This window comes from Ammodytes marinus (genome assembly GCF_949987685.1).
Source record: "Ammodytes marinus genome assembly, chromosome: 19".
Classification (NCBI taxonomy): domain Eukaryota; kingdom Metazoa; phylum Chordata; class Actinopteri; order Uranoscopiformes; family Ammodytidae; genus Ammodytes; species Ammodytes marinus.
Genome location: NC_137223.1, coordinates 8,665,932 through 8,682,702, shown reverse-complemented (window position 1 = coordinate 8,682,702; position 16,771 = coordinate 8,665,932). Strand labels below are relative to the sequence as shown.

At 41.2% G+C, this 16,771-nt stretch overlaps 2 protein-coding genes across 2 annotated transcripts; one reads left to right on the top strand and one right to left on the bottom strand.

Annotated features, from left to right (window-relative positions):
• Positions 1 to 46: 46 nt before the first annotated feature.
• pdia6 (protein disulfide isomerase family A, member 6) lies at positions 47 to 10,226 on the bottom strand. The gene is made up of 13 exons (XM_080048030.1): positions 10,141 to 10,226; positions 9,665 to 9,806; positions 8,871 to 8,928; positions 8,289 to 8,415; positions 7,822 to 7,928; positions 7,572 to 7,705; positions 6,997 to 7,111; positions 6,076 to 6,216; positions 5,768 to 5,852; positions 5,548 to 5,620; positions 5,290 to 5,448; positions 5,068 to 5,164; positions 47 to 2,511 (listed from the first exon to the last, which is right to left on the bottom strand). The coding sequence occupies exons 1-13, from the start codon at positions 10,157 to 10,159 to the stop codon at positions 2,440 to 2,442; spliced, it is 1,329 nt and encodes a 442-aa protein (XP_079904156.1). The 5' UTR covers positions 10,160 to 10,226; the 3' UTR covers positions 47 to 2,439.
• Positions 10,227 to 12,644: 2,418 nt separating this feature from the next.
• LOC307266260 (voltage-gated potassium channel regulatory subunit KCNF1-like) lies at positions 12,645 to 14,186 on the top strand (the record flags this gene model as incomplete). The annotated part of the gene is made up of 1 exon (XM_080048236.1): positions 12,645 to 14,186. The coding sequence occupies one exon, from the start codon at positions 12,645 to 12,647 to the stop codon at positions 14,184 to 14,186; it is 1,542 nt and encodes a 513-aa protein (XP_079904362.1).
• Positions 14,187 to 16,771: the final 2,585 nt, after the last annotated feature.

Below are 16,771 nucleotides of genomic sequence, written 5' to 3'. Positions count from 1 at the left end.
TAACAGATATTTCTCTTTTGTCAATGTGGCTTCTTCTTAGTGGACTGTTGGTGCTTTCCATTGAGGTATTCTTTTCCAAAGCTCTCTGTGCCATATCATATATTTATACTGACTGGATTATGTGCTCGCAAGTATTATGACTCCCATTATGTTACACTAAAAGGAAACTAATTACATCACTTATAATTTAATTCGACTTAACTGTGTTGAAAAGTGGCTTACTGTCATTCAGGACTATAAACTATAGCATATTACTGTTCTGAGCAAGTTCTACAGGTGAAACTCGAAAAATTAGAATATCAAGCAAAAGTTCATTTATTTCAGTAATTCAACTTAAAAGGTGAAACTAATATATTATATAGACTCATTGCATGCGAAGTGAGATATGTCAAGCCTTTATTTGTTGTAATTTTGATGATTATGGTTTACAGCTTATGAAAACCCCAAATTCAAAATATCAGAACATTAGAATATTAATTGAAATAAATAAATAAATAAAGGATTTTCAATACAGAAATGTCGGCCCTCTAGAAAGTATAAGCATGCATATGTACTCAGTACTAGGTTTTGGCCCCTTTTGCATGAATTCCTGCCTCAATACGGCGTCGCATGGATGCTATCAGCTTGTGGCACTGCTGAGGTGTTAAGGAATTAGATTATATATGGGTTTCAGGTCAGGAGTTGTCTGGCCAATCAAGCACAATATACCATGGTCTGTCAACCAATTACTAGTGGTTTTGGCACTGTGGACAGGTGGCAAGTCTTGCTGGGAAAAGGAAATCAGCATCTTCATAGAGCTAATCAACAGATGCAAGCATGAAGTGCTCTAAAATCTCCTGATGGATGGCTGTGTTGACTTTTGACTTGATAACACAGTGGACCAACACCAGCAGATGACATGGTGCCTCAAATCATCACTGACTGTTCTGTTGTAACTTGACACTGGTCATCAAGCAACTTGGATTTTGTGCCCCTCCACTCTTCCTCTAGACTGTGGGACCTTGATTTCAAAATGAAACGCAACATTTCGTTTGTATCAGTGATGATGTGAGGTATCATGTCATCTGCTGCTGTTGGTCCACTGTGTTATCAAGTCCAGAGTCAACACAGCCGTCTACCAGAATAGTTTAGAGCACTTCATGCTTCCGTCTGTTGACAAGCTTTATGGAGATGACAATTTCCTTTTCTGGCAATACTTGACACCTGTCCACAGTGCTAGAAACCACAAGTAACTGGTTTACTGACCATGGTATTGCTGTACTTGAATGGCCAGACAACTATTCTGACCTGAACTCCATAGAGAATATATGGGCTATTGTCAAGAGGCAGATGATACACACCAGACCCAGCAATACAGACGAGCTGAAGGCCACAATCAAAGCAACCTGGGCTTCATAACACCTCAGCAGTGCCACGGACTGATCGTCACCATGCCATGCCACATTAATGCAATAATTCATGCAAAATAAGAACCCAGACCAAGTTTATAGTAGATGAAAAGAGCGACATTTCTGTATTATAAATATTTGTTTTGATTGTCCTTAAGGAATATTCTAATATTTTGAGATGCTTGATTTCTGGTTTTCATGAGCTGTAAGCCTGAATCCTGTAAATTTAAACAAAATTGCCTGAAATATATCACTATATATCTAGAATATATAAACTTTGACTTTTTGAATTAAATTAGATTTAAAAAAGAGTTTTTCCATGATATTCTAATAATATGAGTTTCACCTGTATATGCCTTTGATATTGCATGCGCGCCAGGATGCGTTTTCTGATATTGTAAACAGTTTACGTGAATAAGGAGGCCGTGATTGTTTTTATTCCTTTTTATTTTTGTAACAAATGTTTTTGTTTTCACACAATTGAAATAAAGTCGTGTAAGAAAAATCTACACAAAAAGTCCCACAGTATCCCCCTCATCCTGGACAGACATGATGCAAACCCAGCAAGATTCACACTTAATGATTTAAGAAAAAAGAGGAAAAAATAATAATAACAGTATTGATTCACATCAGGTTGGACATTGAAGCTCTACTTTGACAAGTCCACATCTTAAAATAGGTGCTTTAAAGTGGCTGCAGAGTTAAGTGGGGAGCATTAATTGAAAAAGACCTGAATTAACAGTTGAAATGCCACATTCGGAAAATCCTCCGTCCTCTCCTCAGCTGCATCTTGTGAGGTTCAGCAGGTATGTGAGGCAGGGCTTTGCTCCAGGGACACGACACACGCCCTTCCCCCTCCCTCCTCTCCCCCGTGTGACTGACAAAGATGATGTGAGAAACCGCAGGTGTCTCGCATGTGTCTATTTCTGGAGTATTTCAGTAACTGGGCTTCCCGGCCTCCCATTCGTCCACAGGAGAGGGGAGGCGGGTCACACAGGACCAGACCAGATCCAACCAAGCCAATCTGGATCAAATCCTGTCCCAATGGGGCTCATAACTCGTCCTTATCAAAGTCATCGTCCAGGTCTACGTCACTGAGGTCGTATTCCTCCTCCACAGGAAGCTGTAGTGGACAAGGAATAGAAAAGAAAACGTACACTTCAACTCATTTACACATTACAAACACCAAATAAAAAAGACAGTACAGTTACATTTTTCTTATTTTTGCAAGGAAAACGTAAAATCCCTGGTCTCGTCTCAAGTTGAGACGAATAACTACATACAGTCATATGAAAAAGTTTGGGAACCCCTCTCAGCCGGAATTATAATTGACTCTGCTTTCACACAAAAAAGATAAAAGTGGTATGTCTTTAATTTACCAGGAACAGCTAAGTACTGGGATGTTTTCCAAACAAAGATTTTTTGAAAAGCAGTATTTAGTTTTATGAAATTAAATAAAATGTGAAAAACTGGCTGTGCAAAAATATGGGAACCCTTGTGGTGTTGCTGATTTTAATGCCTGTAACAGCATGTAAAACTGAGGACTTTAAACACAAAGTTGGTTGGATTATGTTGTTAAGCCTTGAACCTCATATAAAGGTCTGTTTAATCATGATACAAGGTATTTTAGGTGCCTAAATGCAAGTTCCACTTCTCTTTGACTCTCTGCAGAAGTGAGACAGAATGCGATCATCAAAACAGCTCCCAAAAGATCTTAAAAACAAAGATTATTCATTGTCATGGTTTAGGGGAAGGCTACAAGAAGCTTTCCCAAAGGTTTCAATTGTCAATTTCTACTGTAAGGAACGTTGTCAGGGAATGGAAGGACACAGGCACAGTTGCAGTTAAACCCAGGTCTAGCAGACCAAGAAAAGTACAAGAGCAGCATATGCGGCAGATTGTGAGAATGGTTGCACACAACCCAAAGATCACCTCCAAAGACCTGCAAGAACATCTGGCTGCAGATTGTGTATCTGTACATGGTTCTACAATTCAGTGCAATTTGCACCAAAACATCTGTATGGCCAGGTGATGAGAAGGAAGCCCTTTCTGCGCCCACGCCACAGATACAGTTGCATGGAGTATGCAAAAGCTCATTTAGACAAGCCAGCTTCATATTGGAAGAAAATGCTTTGGACTGATGAGACAAAAATTAAGTTATTTGGTCTTTATAAAAAGCAGATGTTTTGGTGCAAATTGCGCTGAATTGTTGAACGATGTACAGATACACAATCTGCAGCCAGATGTTCTTGCAGGCCTTTGGAGGTGATCTGTGGGTTGTGTGCAACCATTCTCACAATCCTCCACCTATGCCGCTCCTGTTTTTTTCTTGGTCTGCCATGCCTGGGTTTAACTGCCACTATGCCTGTGTCCTTCCATTTCCTGACAACGTTCCCTACAGTCGAAATTGACAATTGAAACCTTTGGGAAAGCTTCTTGTAGCCTTCCCCTAAACCATGACAATGAACAATCTTTGTTTTTCAGATCTTTTTGGAGCTGTTTTGATGATCCCATTCTGTCTCACTTCAGCAGAGAGTCAAAGAGAAGTGCAACTTGCATTTAGGCACCTAAAATACATTTTCTCATGATTAAACAGACATTTCTATGAGGTTCAAGGCTTAACAACATAATCCAACCAACTTTGTGTTTAAAGTCATCAGTTTTACATGCTGTTACAGGAATTAAAATCAACAAAACCACAAGGGTACCCATATTTTTGCACAGCCAGTTGTTCACATTTTATTTTATTTCATACAACCAAATACTGCTTTTCAAAAAATCTTTGTTTGGAAAACATCCCAGTACTTAGCTGTTCCTGGTAAATTAAAGACATACCACTTTTATCTTTTTTTTGTGAAAGCAGAGTCAATTATAATGCCGGCTGAGAGGGGTTCCCAAACTTTTTCATATGACTGTATGTCCTTTCACTCTGTGACAAATGAAACAATCTTTTTGGGGAGCACTCCAGCTGGTATATTACATAGTGTTCCTTGACATATTCCTCTGTGCATGAATGCAGCAAAAAACTGATAGAGGTTTAGTAGAAATTCAAGCATACACTGTAAGCTACATTTTAACCCCAAATTGGTTGGCCCCTGATCCAGTTTAGAAACGGGCCAAATTTCAGCCAGATCTGATGTTGGATGTGCAGGTTTTAGGGGATCAGCTGTTTAACCGGTCTGCAGTTTGAGCAGTACCACGGTCCAATTTCCCACCTGGCTGCTGTCAAACGACGTGTTATTAAATGTAGTAAGCTAGTTGTATTATTAATCAGAGAAGGTTTTTATTTTTAGATCATGCTGCAATGGAACTAGACTTGTACTTCGCTATGGAACAGACACTTTGTCTACATCTTCCTAGACATCCGCAGACCTTTTTCACTTTTTGTATTCTAGCCTTCTATTCATTTTACAAAACGCTGCGCTGCCCTTTTCTTTCTGCCAACATTTTCGAGGATGAAGTATTTGAATAAACTTTGGTGGAATTGCCAATGGACCAAATCCCTCAGGGGTCTATGTTTAAGTTCAGTGTGCTCAGATACGTCAGACTGGTTGACTGACCTGTATAACAAGCTGGGATTTGGACAAACAGAAAGGCAGAATAAAACAGGTTGATGTCTAGTGTCTGTTTAGTTGAACACTGTTCAAACCTACATAGTGGGAACCTCTGTAATGCTCACCTGTCCATCTTTGCCGTCCCAAGCCTCTACAGTGTGAATCTTGGGCATGGACCCGCCTCCAAATGTGGCAGTGGAGCCACGGCCCACAGAAAGCTCCCTGAAGAGAAGAAGAATCTTGTTAGCCACATCACTTAGCTTAGCTTACTCAGAGGCATATTTAACTTTGATTGTTAGTGTGGAAAAAAAAAAAAAAAGTACATCAAACATCAGCCACCCCCGTACCTGAGGAACTCATGAATGCCAGTCTCACTGAAGGAGCCCTTGAGGAGAGCAAATTTCATCTTGCGTGTGTTGATGGCGGCCATGGCGGGGTAGCCAAATCCTCCGATACCCAGAGAGCTCTCCAGGTCCATCTGAGCTCCAGCCTCTGTCCACAGCCAGCTAACAGAAGGGAGAGCGAGCGGTTAGTCATGCTAGTGATCAGTCATGCTAGTGATCAGTCATGTGAACAAGAATCAATGTCTGCTCTCTCATCCTTACCCCCACATCTTCTTCTTGTACTTGTCAGCCATCTTGGTCATCACCTCCAGGTAGCCGTTCCTGCCTGAGGCGCCTGTTGAGAAACAGGGACAGTGGAAAATGAGTTAAACAATTAAAAAGAGTTTCATTACACATTTGCTTAGTTATATGATGATACAATATCGATTACAAATAGTTTGATCTTTTAAAAACATCAACGTTTTAATCTCCAGTGTCTCACCTGTGTCCAGGATGTGTGGCAGGACAGCAATGATACACAGCTGACTGTCCTCACAGGTATTTTTCAAGACGTCTGCACTGAGGATCTGAGAGATAAAAATGTACATACCAACAAATTAAAATATTTATGTATCAATAATTCTATATACAGACAAATATAGTTGAAGTTTGATATGGGTTGAGGTGGGATCCACAAGCTGTTTTAATTGTCAGAAATTCCTTAAAAAAAAAAGGTGATGCTAATTGTCTAAACCCCAGCACTATGAACTTTCACACATGAAAGTATGGTGCCTGTACACATGTACTGACCTCCAGTGTCTCAGGAGGAGAAGCGTTTTCAGAGAACAGATCCAAAGCACGCTCGATGATGTCACCACGGGAGCGCCCTCCCTGGTAGTCTTCGGGCTCCTCGCCTTTGCGGAAAATCTTGATGGTGGGAAACCCGCGGATCTACAAAACACAAAGCACAACTCGCTTCAGTTATGCCAATATTTGACAGAAATGCCTGCCTTAACTGCCACATTACTGGTGGTTAAAGCAACTGTTAATGTTAAATGTCATAACGCTGATCGATACTCATGAATGAACAAAGATTTTGGAGAATGTCATCACACATACTGAAATGCTTAGTGACCAACTAAATGCTTTGGATCATCACATTTTTATTTTCTTTATGTGAGAATTTACTGCTACATTTACAGTGGAAGCAGTGGCATTCACTTGACATGGGACAAACATGTTTTAAAAGAAGAAATAGAAAAATCAAAGATTTGCCATTTTGACTTGTTGGAAAGTTGGATTTCATCAGGCAAGGTCAGCCTGGTTTAAATACTATGGTCTGACATCAAGTTGCATAGCTTTGTTTGGGTAGTAACAAGACTTATTCTACTGAAAGGCTGTACAGACTTTAGATAAACGTCCCATGCCACATACTATTTCAAATTTTACAAGCCGGCATGATTACATGGTCAAAGCTACAGACACAGTCAGCAGATAACACTTTGTCCCAAGGCTATAGTGGCAGGTGGATTATCATGTTCACGGACTAATTTGGCCATTTCCGTTCTGTTAAACTTGTAGACGGACAAGTTTAGCTGCTCTGCCCCCCCCCCCCAAAATGCATTCTGTTGTGTAGTAGTGTCTGCATTGAGATGTGCAGGGTCACAGTTTTGTTCTGCTGCCATCTGCTAGTACAGTATTGTGCACCAATTACCTCCATAACTTACTCACCCCATAGCGGCTGGACACCGCCTGGTGCACAGTAGCATCCACAGCCCCCAGGCGGACTTTGCCCTTGGTCTGCTCTTTGACAGCTGAGGCTGCAGCTGCCCATTCAGGCTCCAGGCTATTGACAACAGAAGAGAGTGAGGGTTAAGAAAAGCCCTATGATATAAAGAATTTATTTGACACTAGAGAATTCACAGTTCCAACTTTAAAGTGTGACTTCCTGTACAAATCCCAACCAATATGTGCTTTTGAAATAAACTTCAAAATGTAGAAAAACATGCCATCTTCAAACGTGCAATTTTGCAAATTGGAAAAGTGTTTAAGATTTAACAGGGATTAGGATCTACGAAATTGTATAGTTTTCAGTGAGGTCTGCAGGTTATCCCAACTTAAAAAGGGACACTGTTTCCAGAAATAAACTGTTCAGCGCTTTAAACAGCACAAACAAAATCCCATTAACCTTTGTTGTATCAGGGTGGCGGAAATACCAAGGACATAGTATATTTCACTTGTCCTAGTGAAGAGGGATGTAACTTTTCCTACAGCTGGGGATGGAGCGTGCCTGGTACTAAACTCACTTTTTGCAGTGTCCACACCAGGGGGCGAAGAACTCCACCAGCCACACCTCATCACTGCCCAGCACCAGCTTGTCAAAGTTGTCGTCGGTGAGCTCCACCATGTCCTCCTTACGACCGCTGCCTCCACCGCTTTGCTGAAGGACAGTCCAGTGTTACTTAACCATCATCATCATCATCGACATGTTTGAGCATCCCAATTTCAAATAAATACAATAAAAAAAAAATTAAGCTTCTGCACTGCTGGATCTACCTGTTTGCTGTAGCCAGAGCTGCCAGATTTGCCGCTCAGCCTGTCTTTGACCAGAGTACGCAGAGTGTTCATGGCTCCGTCCACAATGGCCTGGCTACTGCGTCCACCTGGAGGGCCAAGACATGCAGAGGTCAGACATCACAACCAAAAGCTGGACTTGACCACTGAACCCTTAAAGTTAACATCTTAATAGAAACAGAAAGATTCCAAAAAGGCCATCAGATTTTATTGTAAATATTCTATTTATATACTCTAAAATGCATTTTACCGATTTTCTGAAAAAGCAAAATAATGGTTTATTGGGAATTAAGTGCAAATGTCACCTTCCAACCAACATCCCCCTTTTCTTATTTAAAAAAAAATAGAATGATAATATTTGATTTGAGTATTTAACAGAGCAAGGTGGTAAATCACTGATCGTATCAGCAAAAGAAGCCATTTGTTTGGTGCGGTGGTATGGTGTTGACCTTGGTAATCCTCTGGCTTGTTCTTATTGGCTCCAAAGATCTTGATGGTGGGGAAACCTTTGACGCCATACTGCCCGCCCAGTGACTTGTGCTGGTCTGCATCTACGGCACCAACCTTGACGATACCCTGAAGGATTAAAGAACAAACCACATTGGAGCGGACACATTCTTATAAATCACAAAATAACATTGAAAAGACTGTCGAGCATTTTCTTCACAAAACAGCTTTGTGTTGTTTCTGGATGGTGACACGAACGACAAGAACAATTACAACATTTATTTTTGTACCCAGGATCAGTGCACATATACACACACAATGCAGTTTTGTTGTGACAAAACAATGGGTGTAAAAAGTACATACCATGAAATAAAGAGTGTATGTGTTTTTTATGTAACAAAGTTATTGATAGGCATTACTATTCGACTATAGGCCCATATCTGCCCACGACTCACATTTTAAACAAGCCCCGATAGGTTCAGGAACTGTTTCTTTACCAGTGACAAATGGTTGAAGCTTTTTCACTAAAAATGTCAGCCTGACTGGCAATAAAATGGCACGATGACCAGGGACGTTTTGTTTACCTTCAGGGCAGTGGCCGTCTTCTTCCAATCCGCAGTCAGACTTTGACAATGGCCACACCTTAAAGAGAAGAGGAGACAAAAAAAATTAATGTCTTATTGCTACTTATTATTTACTACTACTTATCAGTTGGAGAAAACTGTTGAAATTACAAAAATGCGAAACAAACAGACAATACTCCTGATATCAAGGCTGCTCAATGTGTTCAAAATAGATCTGTTTTTTGTCTTTCCTGTTAAATCACTGAAACAAATGTTCGACTACCAACAAGTCCCCTGAATATCCAGCACTCGTTATTCACATAGCCTTAAGTTGTGCACATCTTCACTGGCTACCTGTTTATTGCGGAACTGACTTTTCGCCTGGTGTATAAAGCACTTAATTGTTACAAAAGCAGTTCAGTGTCAATAAAGATCACAATGTAGCAGCGTTTTAAGATGGAAATAAGAGTAATTTCCTGTTTAGTTTAGCTTTCAGTTATGTTGATTGAGTCTGCGCGTTTGAGTCTGCACTACAGTTTTTAACCCTCTGCAAATCACTTTTTAATAGATTTTGTATGGGAGTGTGCTCTAGTAATAAACTTGTACTGTGTAATTGCATTACAACCCAAGGAGGAGCTACCTGCTTTTGCATATACAAGTCTCGGTTAATGTTTCCTCTGGTAGGAGAAGCACTTACAAATAGATGACTCAAACATCATGTTAAGACGCTTGTATTGAAATGGTCAGTAAGTACAGGTTGACCTGAGGACACTTGTTACCACTGAACAATGGCCACCAAAGTTACATGCACTCACCAGGGAGCGTAGAACTCGATCAGCCACAGACTGTCACTCTGGATCACCTCTCTGTTGAAGTTCGAAGGGGTGAGCTCAACAACATCATCCCCAGCCGAGTAAAAGGCTTGGACAGACAGGACCAGGGTGCAGCCCAACACTCCTAAAGGGAGAAGATGCAGATACAAACGGTTTACTCTCAACAATGGCTGCTCAAATGTGTTCAAAGAAAGAGTCAAAGGAAGGAAAAGTAAGCGACTACTTCAATGCAATTTTACATACAGAATTATTGCAAATACAAGTCACATTTATTTGTTTATTTATTCATTGAGAGAACGATAGGAGAGGCCTGGCACTTTTGTGTGCCCCTTAACTTAGCTCTGCAAGCTAACCACTGTGACGAAAACGCAGTCAAACAGCGCAACAAAACACATTAACACATTCACAACATGTACACTTTTAAGAGAAGTAATTAAGCTGTTTCTGTTGTCACTCACCAAGTAAAAGCGGTCTCATGGTTTTAGCTGCTCTGTGCTCGAGTCCTGTGTTAACCGTGTCCTGCTGCCGCTGCGTCTCCCTGTGACAAAAGTAGATCGAAATGTTTCACCGTGGCCCGCGCTGATTGGTCCGCTGCCGGCGACGCTGCGCCTCGGCCAATTAGCGCGCGCCGTGTAGTTTCACAGAAAACGCACGCTGAAGACGAGAGGAGCTGGAGGAGAAAGCAGGAGGCAACACGTAGCCCCAACAAGAGGAGATGCAAACACAAATGTGACCTAATAGGTCCATGGGCGGACACCGTGTTGCAGTTTAATGATGACATGTTCATCATCTCATAATGCAAAAGTAAATCATGTCCAGCTTACATAGCCTATTTAATATAAAATGCAGTATTACAAAACCCCTATAATGATTTATTTCCAATTAATTAAAAGTGGTGATTTATCACAATAACTTCAACACTTTCTCTTCAACTGCGTTTATAGGCCTACTTTCTTTCTTTGTGGTAGATGAAGTAGCATAGGCCTACTAGTCTATAGGCCTACAGAGAACTAAAAGCAGCAATCACACATTATAAAAGTATAGGCCCTACTCCATCAACATATAGCCTGGGTATAGCCTATATGTTATCCCTTTAAACAATGGCAGGATAACAGTCCCTGTCATTAATGTATAGGCTATGTTTAAGTAGCTACCTAAATAGTATTACAGATGCAACATAGTTGCTCAATAAAGGCCTATAAACGTTATATTGTCGCACTGCAGTTACTATTTATTCCTTGTAATCCTTAAACTTCATACTGATTTAAATTCATGGACTTATAGTTTTTCCACTTATCTATATCAAAACTCTAAAAACACCAACGTTTGGCTTGACTCTATTGCATTACATGTTAACTACTTTCAGAATTCACAGACCATAACACAAACACGGAACTGTATTGTACTGTAGGTCTCTACGTTGTTAATTGTTAATCACTTGGGCTATAAAATAGATTCCTATCCTATCCTTTGTGGTTTAAACCATTGTTTAAGGCAAGCAGAACAAAATACTTTATCATGCTGTATTACAAGGTATTGTCACAAGGTGGAGACAAACAACAAGGCAAAGTTGAGTTGCTATTAGTCAGTCTGTCTGAAAAATCAATAATGCAGTCACTGTTCAGTTGAACTTGGAGTACAAGTTGTGAAATATCTTTATTCCGCAGATTAATATTAAAAAATGGCCTGATCGCCCTAGTTGAGATTACCAAACATATTATAGTAGAATATGCTCCTACGGATGGCACTTGTAGGCTACTTGTAATCATATCATTTGACATAGTTAAAGAAAAATTAATAAAGCTTAATGTTTAAAGAGCCCCTTCTCTCTCAGATTAAGTAGGCCTAATTAATACTTAGTCTGAGTCTTTTCCGTCTGGGTTATTGGGTGATAGGCAGCCTGTAATTGCTTCAAAATGGATGATGGACAATGCGTCTACTCGGTGTTGGGGTATGGGAAAAAAGCTTTTACATGCTATAAAAAAATGTATCTGAAGGGATGATTTTGATTTCTGGCACAGTGCTGCTTGTAAATCGATTACCCTTGACGAACTGTTGCTCTTTAAAATGCGAACTAAACCCAGTGTCCCTGATTTCCCTGTTTGCTACTTCACAATGTATTGCATGCTGCGGAGATTTATGCTCTGCTGCGCCTGGCTGCACTGCGATGCATCAAGGCAACCACACACAAGCACCGGAAAACACAAACAGAGCCGTAAGAAATAAAAGCATAGGCTGGCCAGACTGCAGTCCCTTGCTTGTGAGATTATTTGATTGAATTACAAAGGAAACCATAGACAGACCAACACATTTATATTTAGGCTACATAATTATTTACAACAATAAACATCAATACGAGGTATTACTCAAGCATTATATAAATCAATGGGCTGTGCATTTTTGCTCTTTAAGAAGGCTACATTTAAGTCTACTTTTACTTTAACTTGAAGACAAGTGTTTTTTTCACTAGGCTGTATGCTTTAAAGGCTACATTTATTCTATCGCTGGTATTAAGACATTTTCAGATAACAGCTTGATAATTTGGAGCTAAATAAACATTTTTAAGCAGCAGCTCAAATCTGATTTTAGTTAAATTGTAGGTTATTGAAAAAAAAAATACTGTCGCCTAATTGGCTTGGTGTTTTATTTGGAAAAAGTAATACCCGGAAGTCATGCCATTTAATTTTGGCTCTCTTGACATTACGCGCGCTTCAATGCCAACTTACTGAAAGCGCACAGACGCACTCTTCACAGCCAAACAGTGGCACTGAACATAGAATAGGCTACTTCACGCTGCAGTCTGAGCAAACATTTTTTTAATTTTTTTGTCAACAGAAATTTGTACATTTAGTAGTTTTTACGCGCAGCGCCAGACCTTCTGGTGACTTGCGTTTACTTTGAAACGGCACAGTTAGTGTGGAAAATCTCGATCACCTGGGCTGTTTTTGTAGACACTAACATAATGTGGGGGTTCCACAGGACGCGGTATGCAGACTGCAAAGGCTCGGAAGCCAGCGAAGAGACGCAGATTGTAGTTAACATCGGCGGGGTGAAACAGGTGTTATATGGGGACGTGTTGAATCGCTACCCGGACAGCCGGCTGGCAGAACTGGTGGACTGTTCACTAAAGTCTTCTGAGGAAATACATTTACTATGTGACGACTACGACCCTGACACAGGAGAACTGTATTTCGACAGAGACCCCGAGGCATTTAAGTGTATAATTGAGCTTTACTTTTATGGGGAGATACACATGAAAAGAGGCATCTGTCCAATTTGTTTCATGAAGGAGATGGAGTTTTGGAAGATCGACTCTGAATTTCTGGATCAGTGCTGTAAAAGCAACCTGAGTGAGGTCGAGGATGAACTTGCAGAGATTGCGGAGAAAGTGAAAACTATCCTGGTTGACCGAGAGGGGGATCCGTCTGCGGTAGGCTGGCAGCGCTTCCAGGCTTTCCTCTGGAGGCTGATGGAGAAGCCGGAGTCGTCGCTGCCTGCGCGCACACTCGCTATAGTTTCTTTCATCTTGGTCCTCGTTTCCTCCGTGGTGATGTGTGTCGGGACCATCCCCGACCTGCAGGTAGAGGACTCGGAGGGTGAGCTCACCGAGAACCCCACTCTGGAGGTCATCGAGACGGTGTGCATCGGCTGGTTCACTATTGAATACCTCCTGCGTTTCACCTCCTCCCAAAACAAAGTCGAATTCGTCCTGTCTTTCATGAATATCATCGATTTCATGGCGATCATGCCCTTCTTTGTGGTGCTGATTCTGACCTCTTTCGGGGCAGGCATGATGGAGCTGGCTAACGTGCAACAAGCTGTGCAGGCTTTACGTATAATGCGCATTGCGCGCATTTTCAAGCTGGCACGCCATTCCGCCGGACTCCAGACCCTCACATCTGCCCTGAAGAGCAGCTTCAAAGAGCTAGGACTTCTTCTCATGTACATGGGCGTGGGGGTTTTCCTGTTCTCTGCACTGGGCTACACTATGGAGCAGAACCACCCGGAAACCTTGTTCACCAGCATCCCACAATCGTTCTGGTGGGCCGTGATCACCATGACCACGGTGGGCTATGGAGACGTCTACCCTAAAACCACTCTGGGTCGGTGCAACGCGGCCATCAGCTTTCTGTGCGGGGTGATCGCCATAGCGCTGCCCATACACCCCATCATCAACAATTTCGTCTTGTTCTACAACAAGCAACAGGTGCTGGAGACCGCGGCCAAGCACGAGATCGAGCTGATGGCTCTGCGCTCCGGCGAAGGCGAGGGCGCGCTGGATGCTTTACCCGGCGCCCACAAGCACGTTTGCAGCGCAGGGGTCTGGGACATCGCCATGCGGTCCTGTCACAGCGACACACACATCCCCTTACTGAAGGAGCCGAAGGGTGAGGCAGGGGTCCGGGCCCGGGCCCCGAGCATGGACACAACGAGCTTTGAAAGCACAGCCGAGGAGGCCACTGAATGTTTCATCCCTGCATCATGTGCATCGACAATAATTTAATTATTTGTGTTTGACTCTTTCAAACTTCACCACTTGTGTTAATGATTCAATGATGGAGACATGCTTGTAAATAGCGTCGAATAAATATTTGGACTGCAGTAACGCTCTCCAAGGACACACAATGCATTCGAGGAGTCGAGACTATTAAACACGTGTGAGATATTGACTTGATGTTCTGTGCCTTTGCGCAGTGATTCCCTGTAGGCCGAGGGCTTCTGTTTGGACTGAAAATACATTAAAACCCCCAAGTTGGCTTCTTATGTAACACCCATCCCGGATCCTCACACTATACACTGCACTTTAGCGTTCATCTGTACAAATATATGTATAGCTCATTACAATGAATATTTTTGTTGTTGTTGTCATAATAAAGATCGACTGCTCCTTCAGGATAAAGGAGATATATTGTCACCCCAGGACATGTTTATGAAGGCATCACAACAAAACACACGAGTAAACAACGGTTGGTATTATGGCCTAGTGATATAGATGCCATACTTTTCAATTAGGTCACTGTAAGGTCAAGGTGATGGGTATGGCAGGGAATGTAAAAAGCAACATTTCTTCCGGGCTGTGTATTTCTGTTTCTGCCTGTGATCTTATTGTCATCATTATTAAAGGTTCACATATGATGCTCATTTTCAGGTTCAAAATTGCAATTTGGGTTTCTGCTCGAAAACCTTTTCATGGTGTTCTCTCCAAAAAAAAACTTTATATTTCTCATAGTGCAATTGCTAAAATCTCCTCTTTTCAGCCTCCGTCTGAAACGCTCTGTTTTCGAGTGTGTATCTTTAAGACCCGCTTTAAGAGGCTTCTCCCCTTATGACGTCACAAGCGGAGATAAACCGACTGGGGTTGTTGAACACAGGTTTTCAGAAAAGTGGAGGAGGAGAAAAAGAGAGGGGTTTTCTTTTCTCATGCATTTCGAGTCTCTAGGCACACAAGAGGGACCCATATTAAAGGCCTACTTCACCGGTTTGAATATGAAGGTGTATTGAATTCTGAGATCCTATGTAGTATAAATGTGCAAAAAAAATTAAAATCGGTTCATCCTAGCCTGAGAAAAGGCAGAAAGAGTGTTTTTTTTAACCCTATATTTCTCTTTCTCGTGACATCACAGAAAGAGAAATATAGGGTTAAAAAAAAACTTACTTTGTAAATATTACTGTGATGTCTTTTACTGTGACATCACAGTAATATTTACAAAGTACGTTTTTTTAACCCTATATTTCTTGTGTGTTATACCGCTCCTTATTCGTACGGTGATCACTTGTATAGTGGCACGTTTCATAAAGCCGATCTCTAAGTCTCTCGCTCTGCATGTAATCGGCAAATAAACTTTTCGGGGATCCCGAAACTGGTATCCAATCAGAAGAGAGAACGCTACAGACCGGCACCCGTCTCAGTGCTGGTGCACGTGCAGAGCGACAGATGGGTGAATGTTTATGCGCCTACAATGGCGGAGCAGGTAAAATCCTTCCCAATGTCTGTTTTGATGGATTTTATCATGTTTTGTCACACTTATGGATCTGAGATGACGCTAGATAACTCGCTGCTTGAATACCGCATTGCATTAATGTGGTGACGTAGGGACGAGGGAGGGGACCGCTAACTGCATTAACTGGCAGAAAGTTAGCTAAACTAACCATTCCGCTTACTGAACCTTTATAAGTCACCTGAAAAAAGAGTGTAAAAAAGACATATAATAGGCATACATAAATAATGAGATGAATGAATTAATTAGTTTTTTTCTAATATATTCATCAAAATGGTATGCAAGGCAACCAGGTTTATTAACATCAACAGAGTGGCAGTCTCTGCCTATGAAACGTGTGGCAGTGTATTGACGCTTTTATTTTGCTGAAAGGAATCAAAGGCTAATGCATCTCTCATATTTTAAAAAGGGGCTCTAAATTGGCCTAATGGAAGATATGTATTCCAGGTGACATTGTCAAAGTTTGAAAAGACTCCACTCCTACACCATTAGTCTGATTGACATCAAACTTCCAGCAAAATAGAACAATCTTACATAAGTTGGCCCAGTGGGGGAACTCTAATTAACGTCCCACACATTCAACGCAAACGTCATGTCTCAAATGCCTGTGTTAGATTTGTATTGCAACCTGGGGGGATCTTTTATGCCTGTGCCGAGTTTGAGTTTGTCAAATTTCTTTAAATGAGCACAATGTCTTGAATGTAAAATATACAGTATGCCTTGTGAATGGATTTTTCTGCCAAAAATGATGCAAATGAATAGAAAAATAAAAAAAGGAAACATTAAGAGCAAGCGGGTAGACTGAGAGTGAAATAGTGCAGTGAAATAAGTTTAATATTTCCCCTTAACACTTATGTGGAATCCTCTCCCTCACCTTAGCCAAACTCCACAGCAAGGGCTCCCAACTTGGTTCCCAAGTTTTCATTTTTTATAAATGTAATATTCATCCACAAACTAGCTAACTGCAAGTTCAACAACACTACTTGATATCATAGCCTACTATAACATTGAATATTGTTCTTTTTTATTCATTCAATTAAGAGTTCTTAATTGCAACATTGTTTTCATGCACTCTCAATTGCAATTTGTT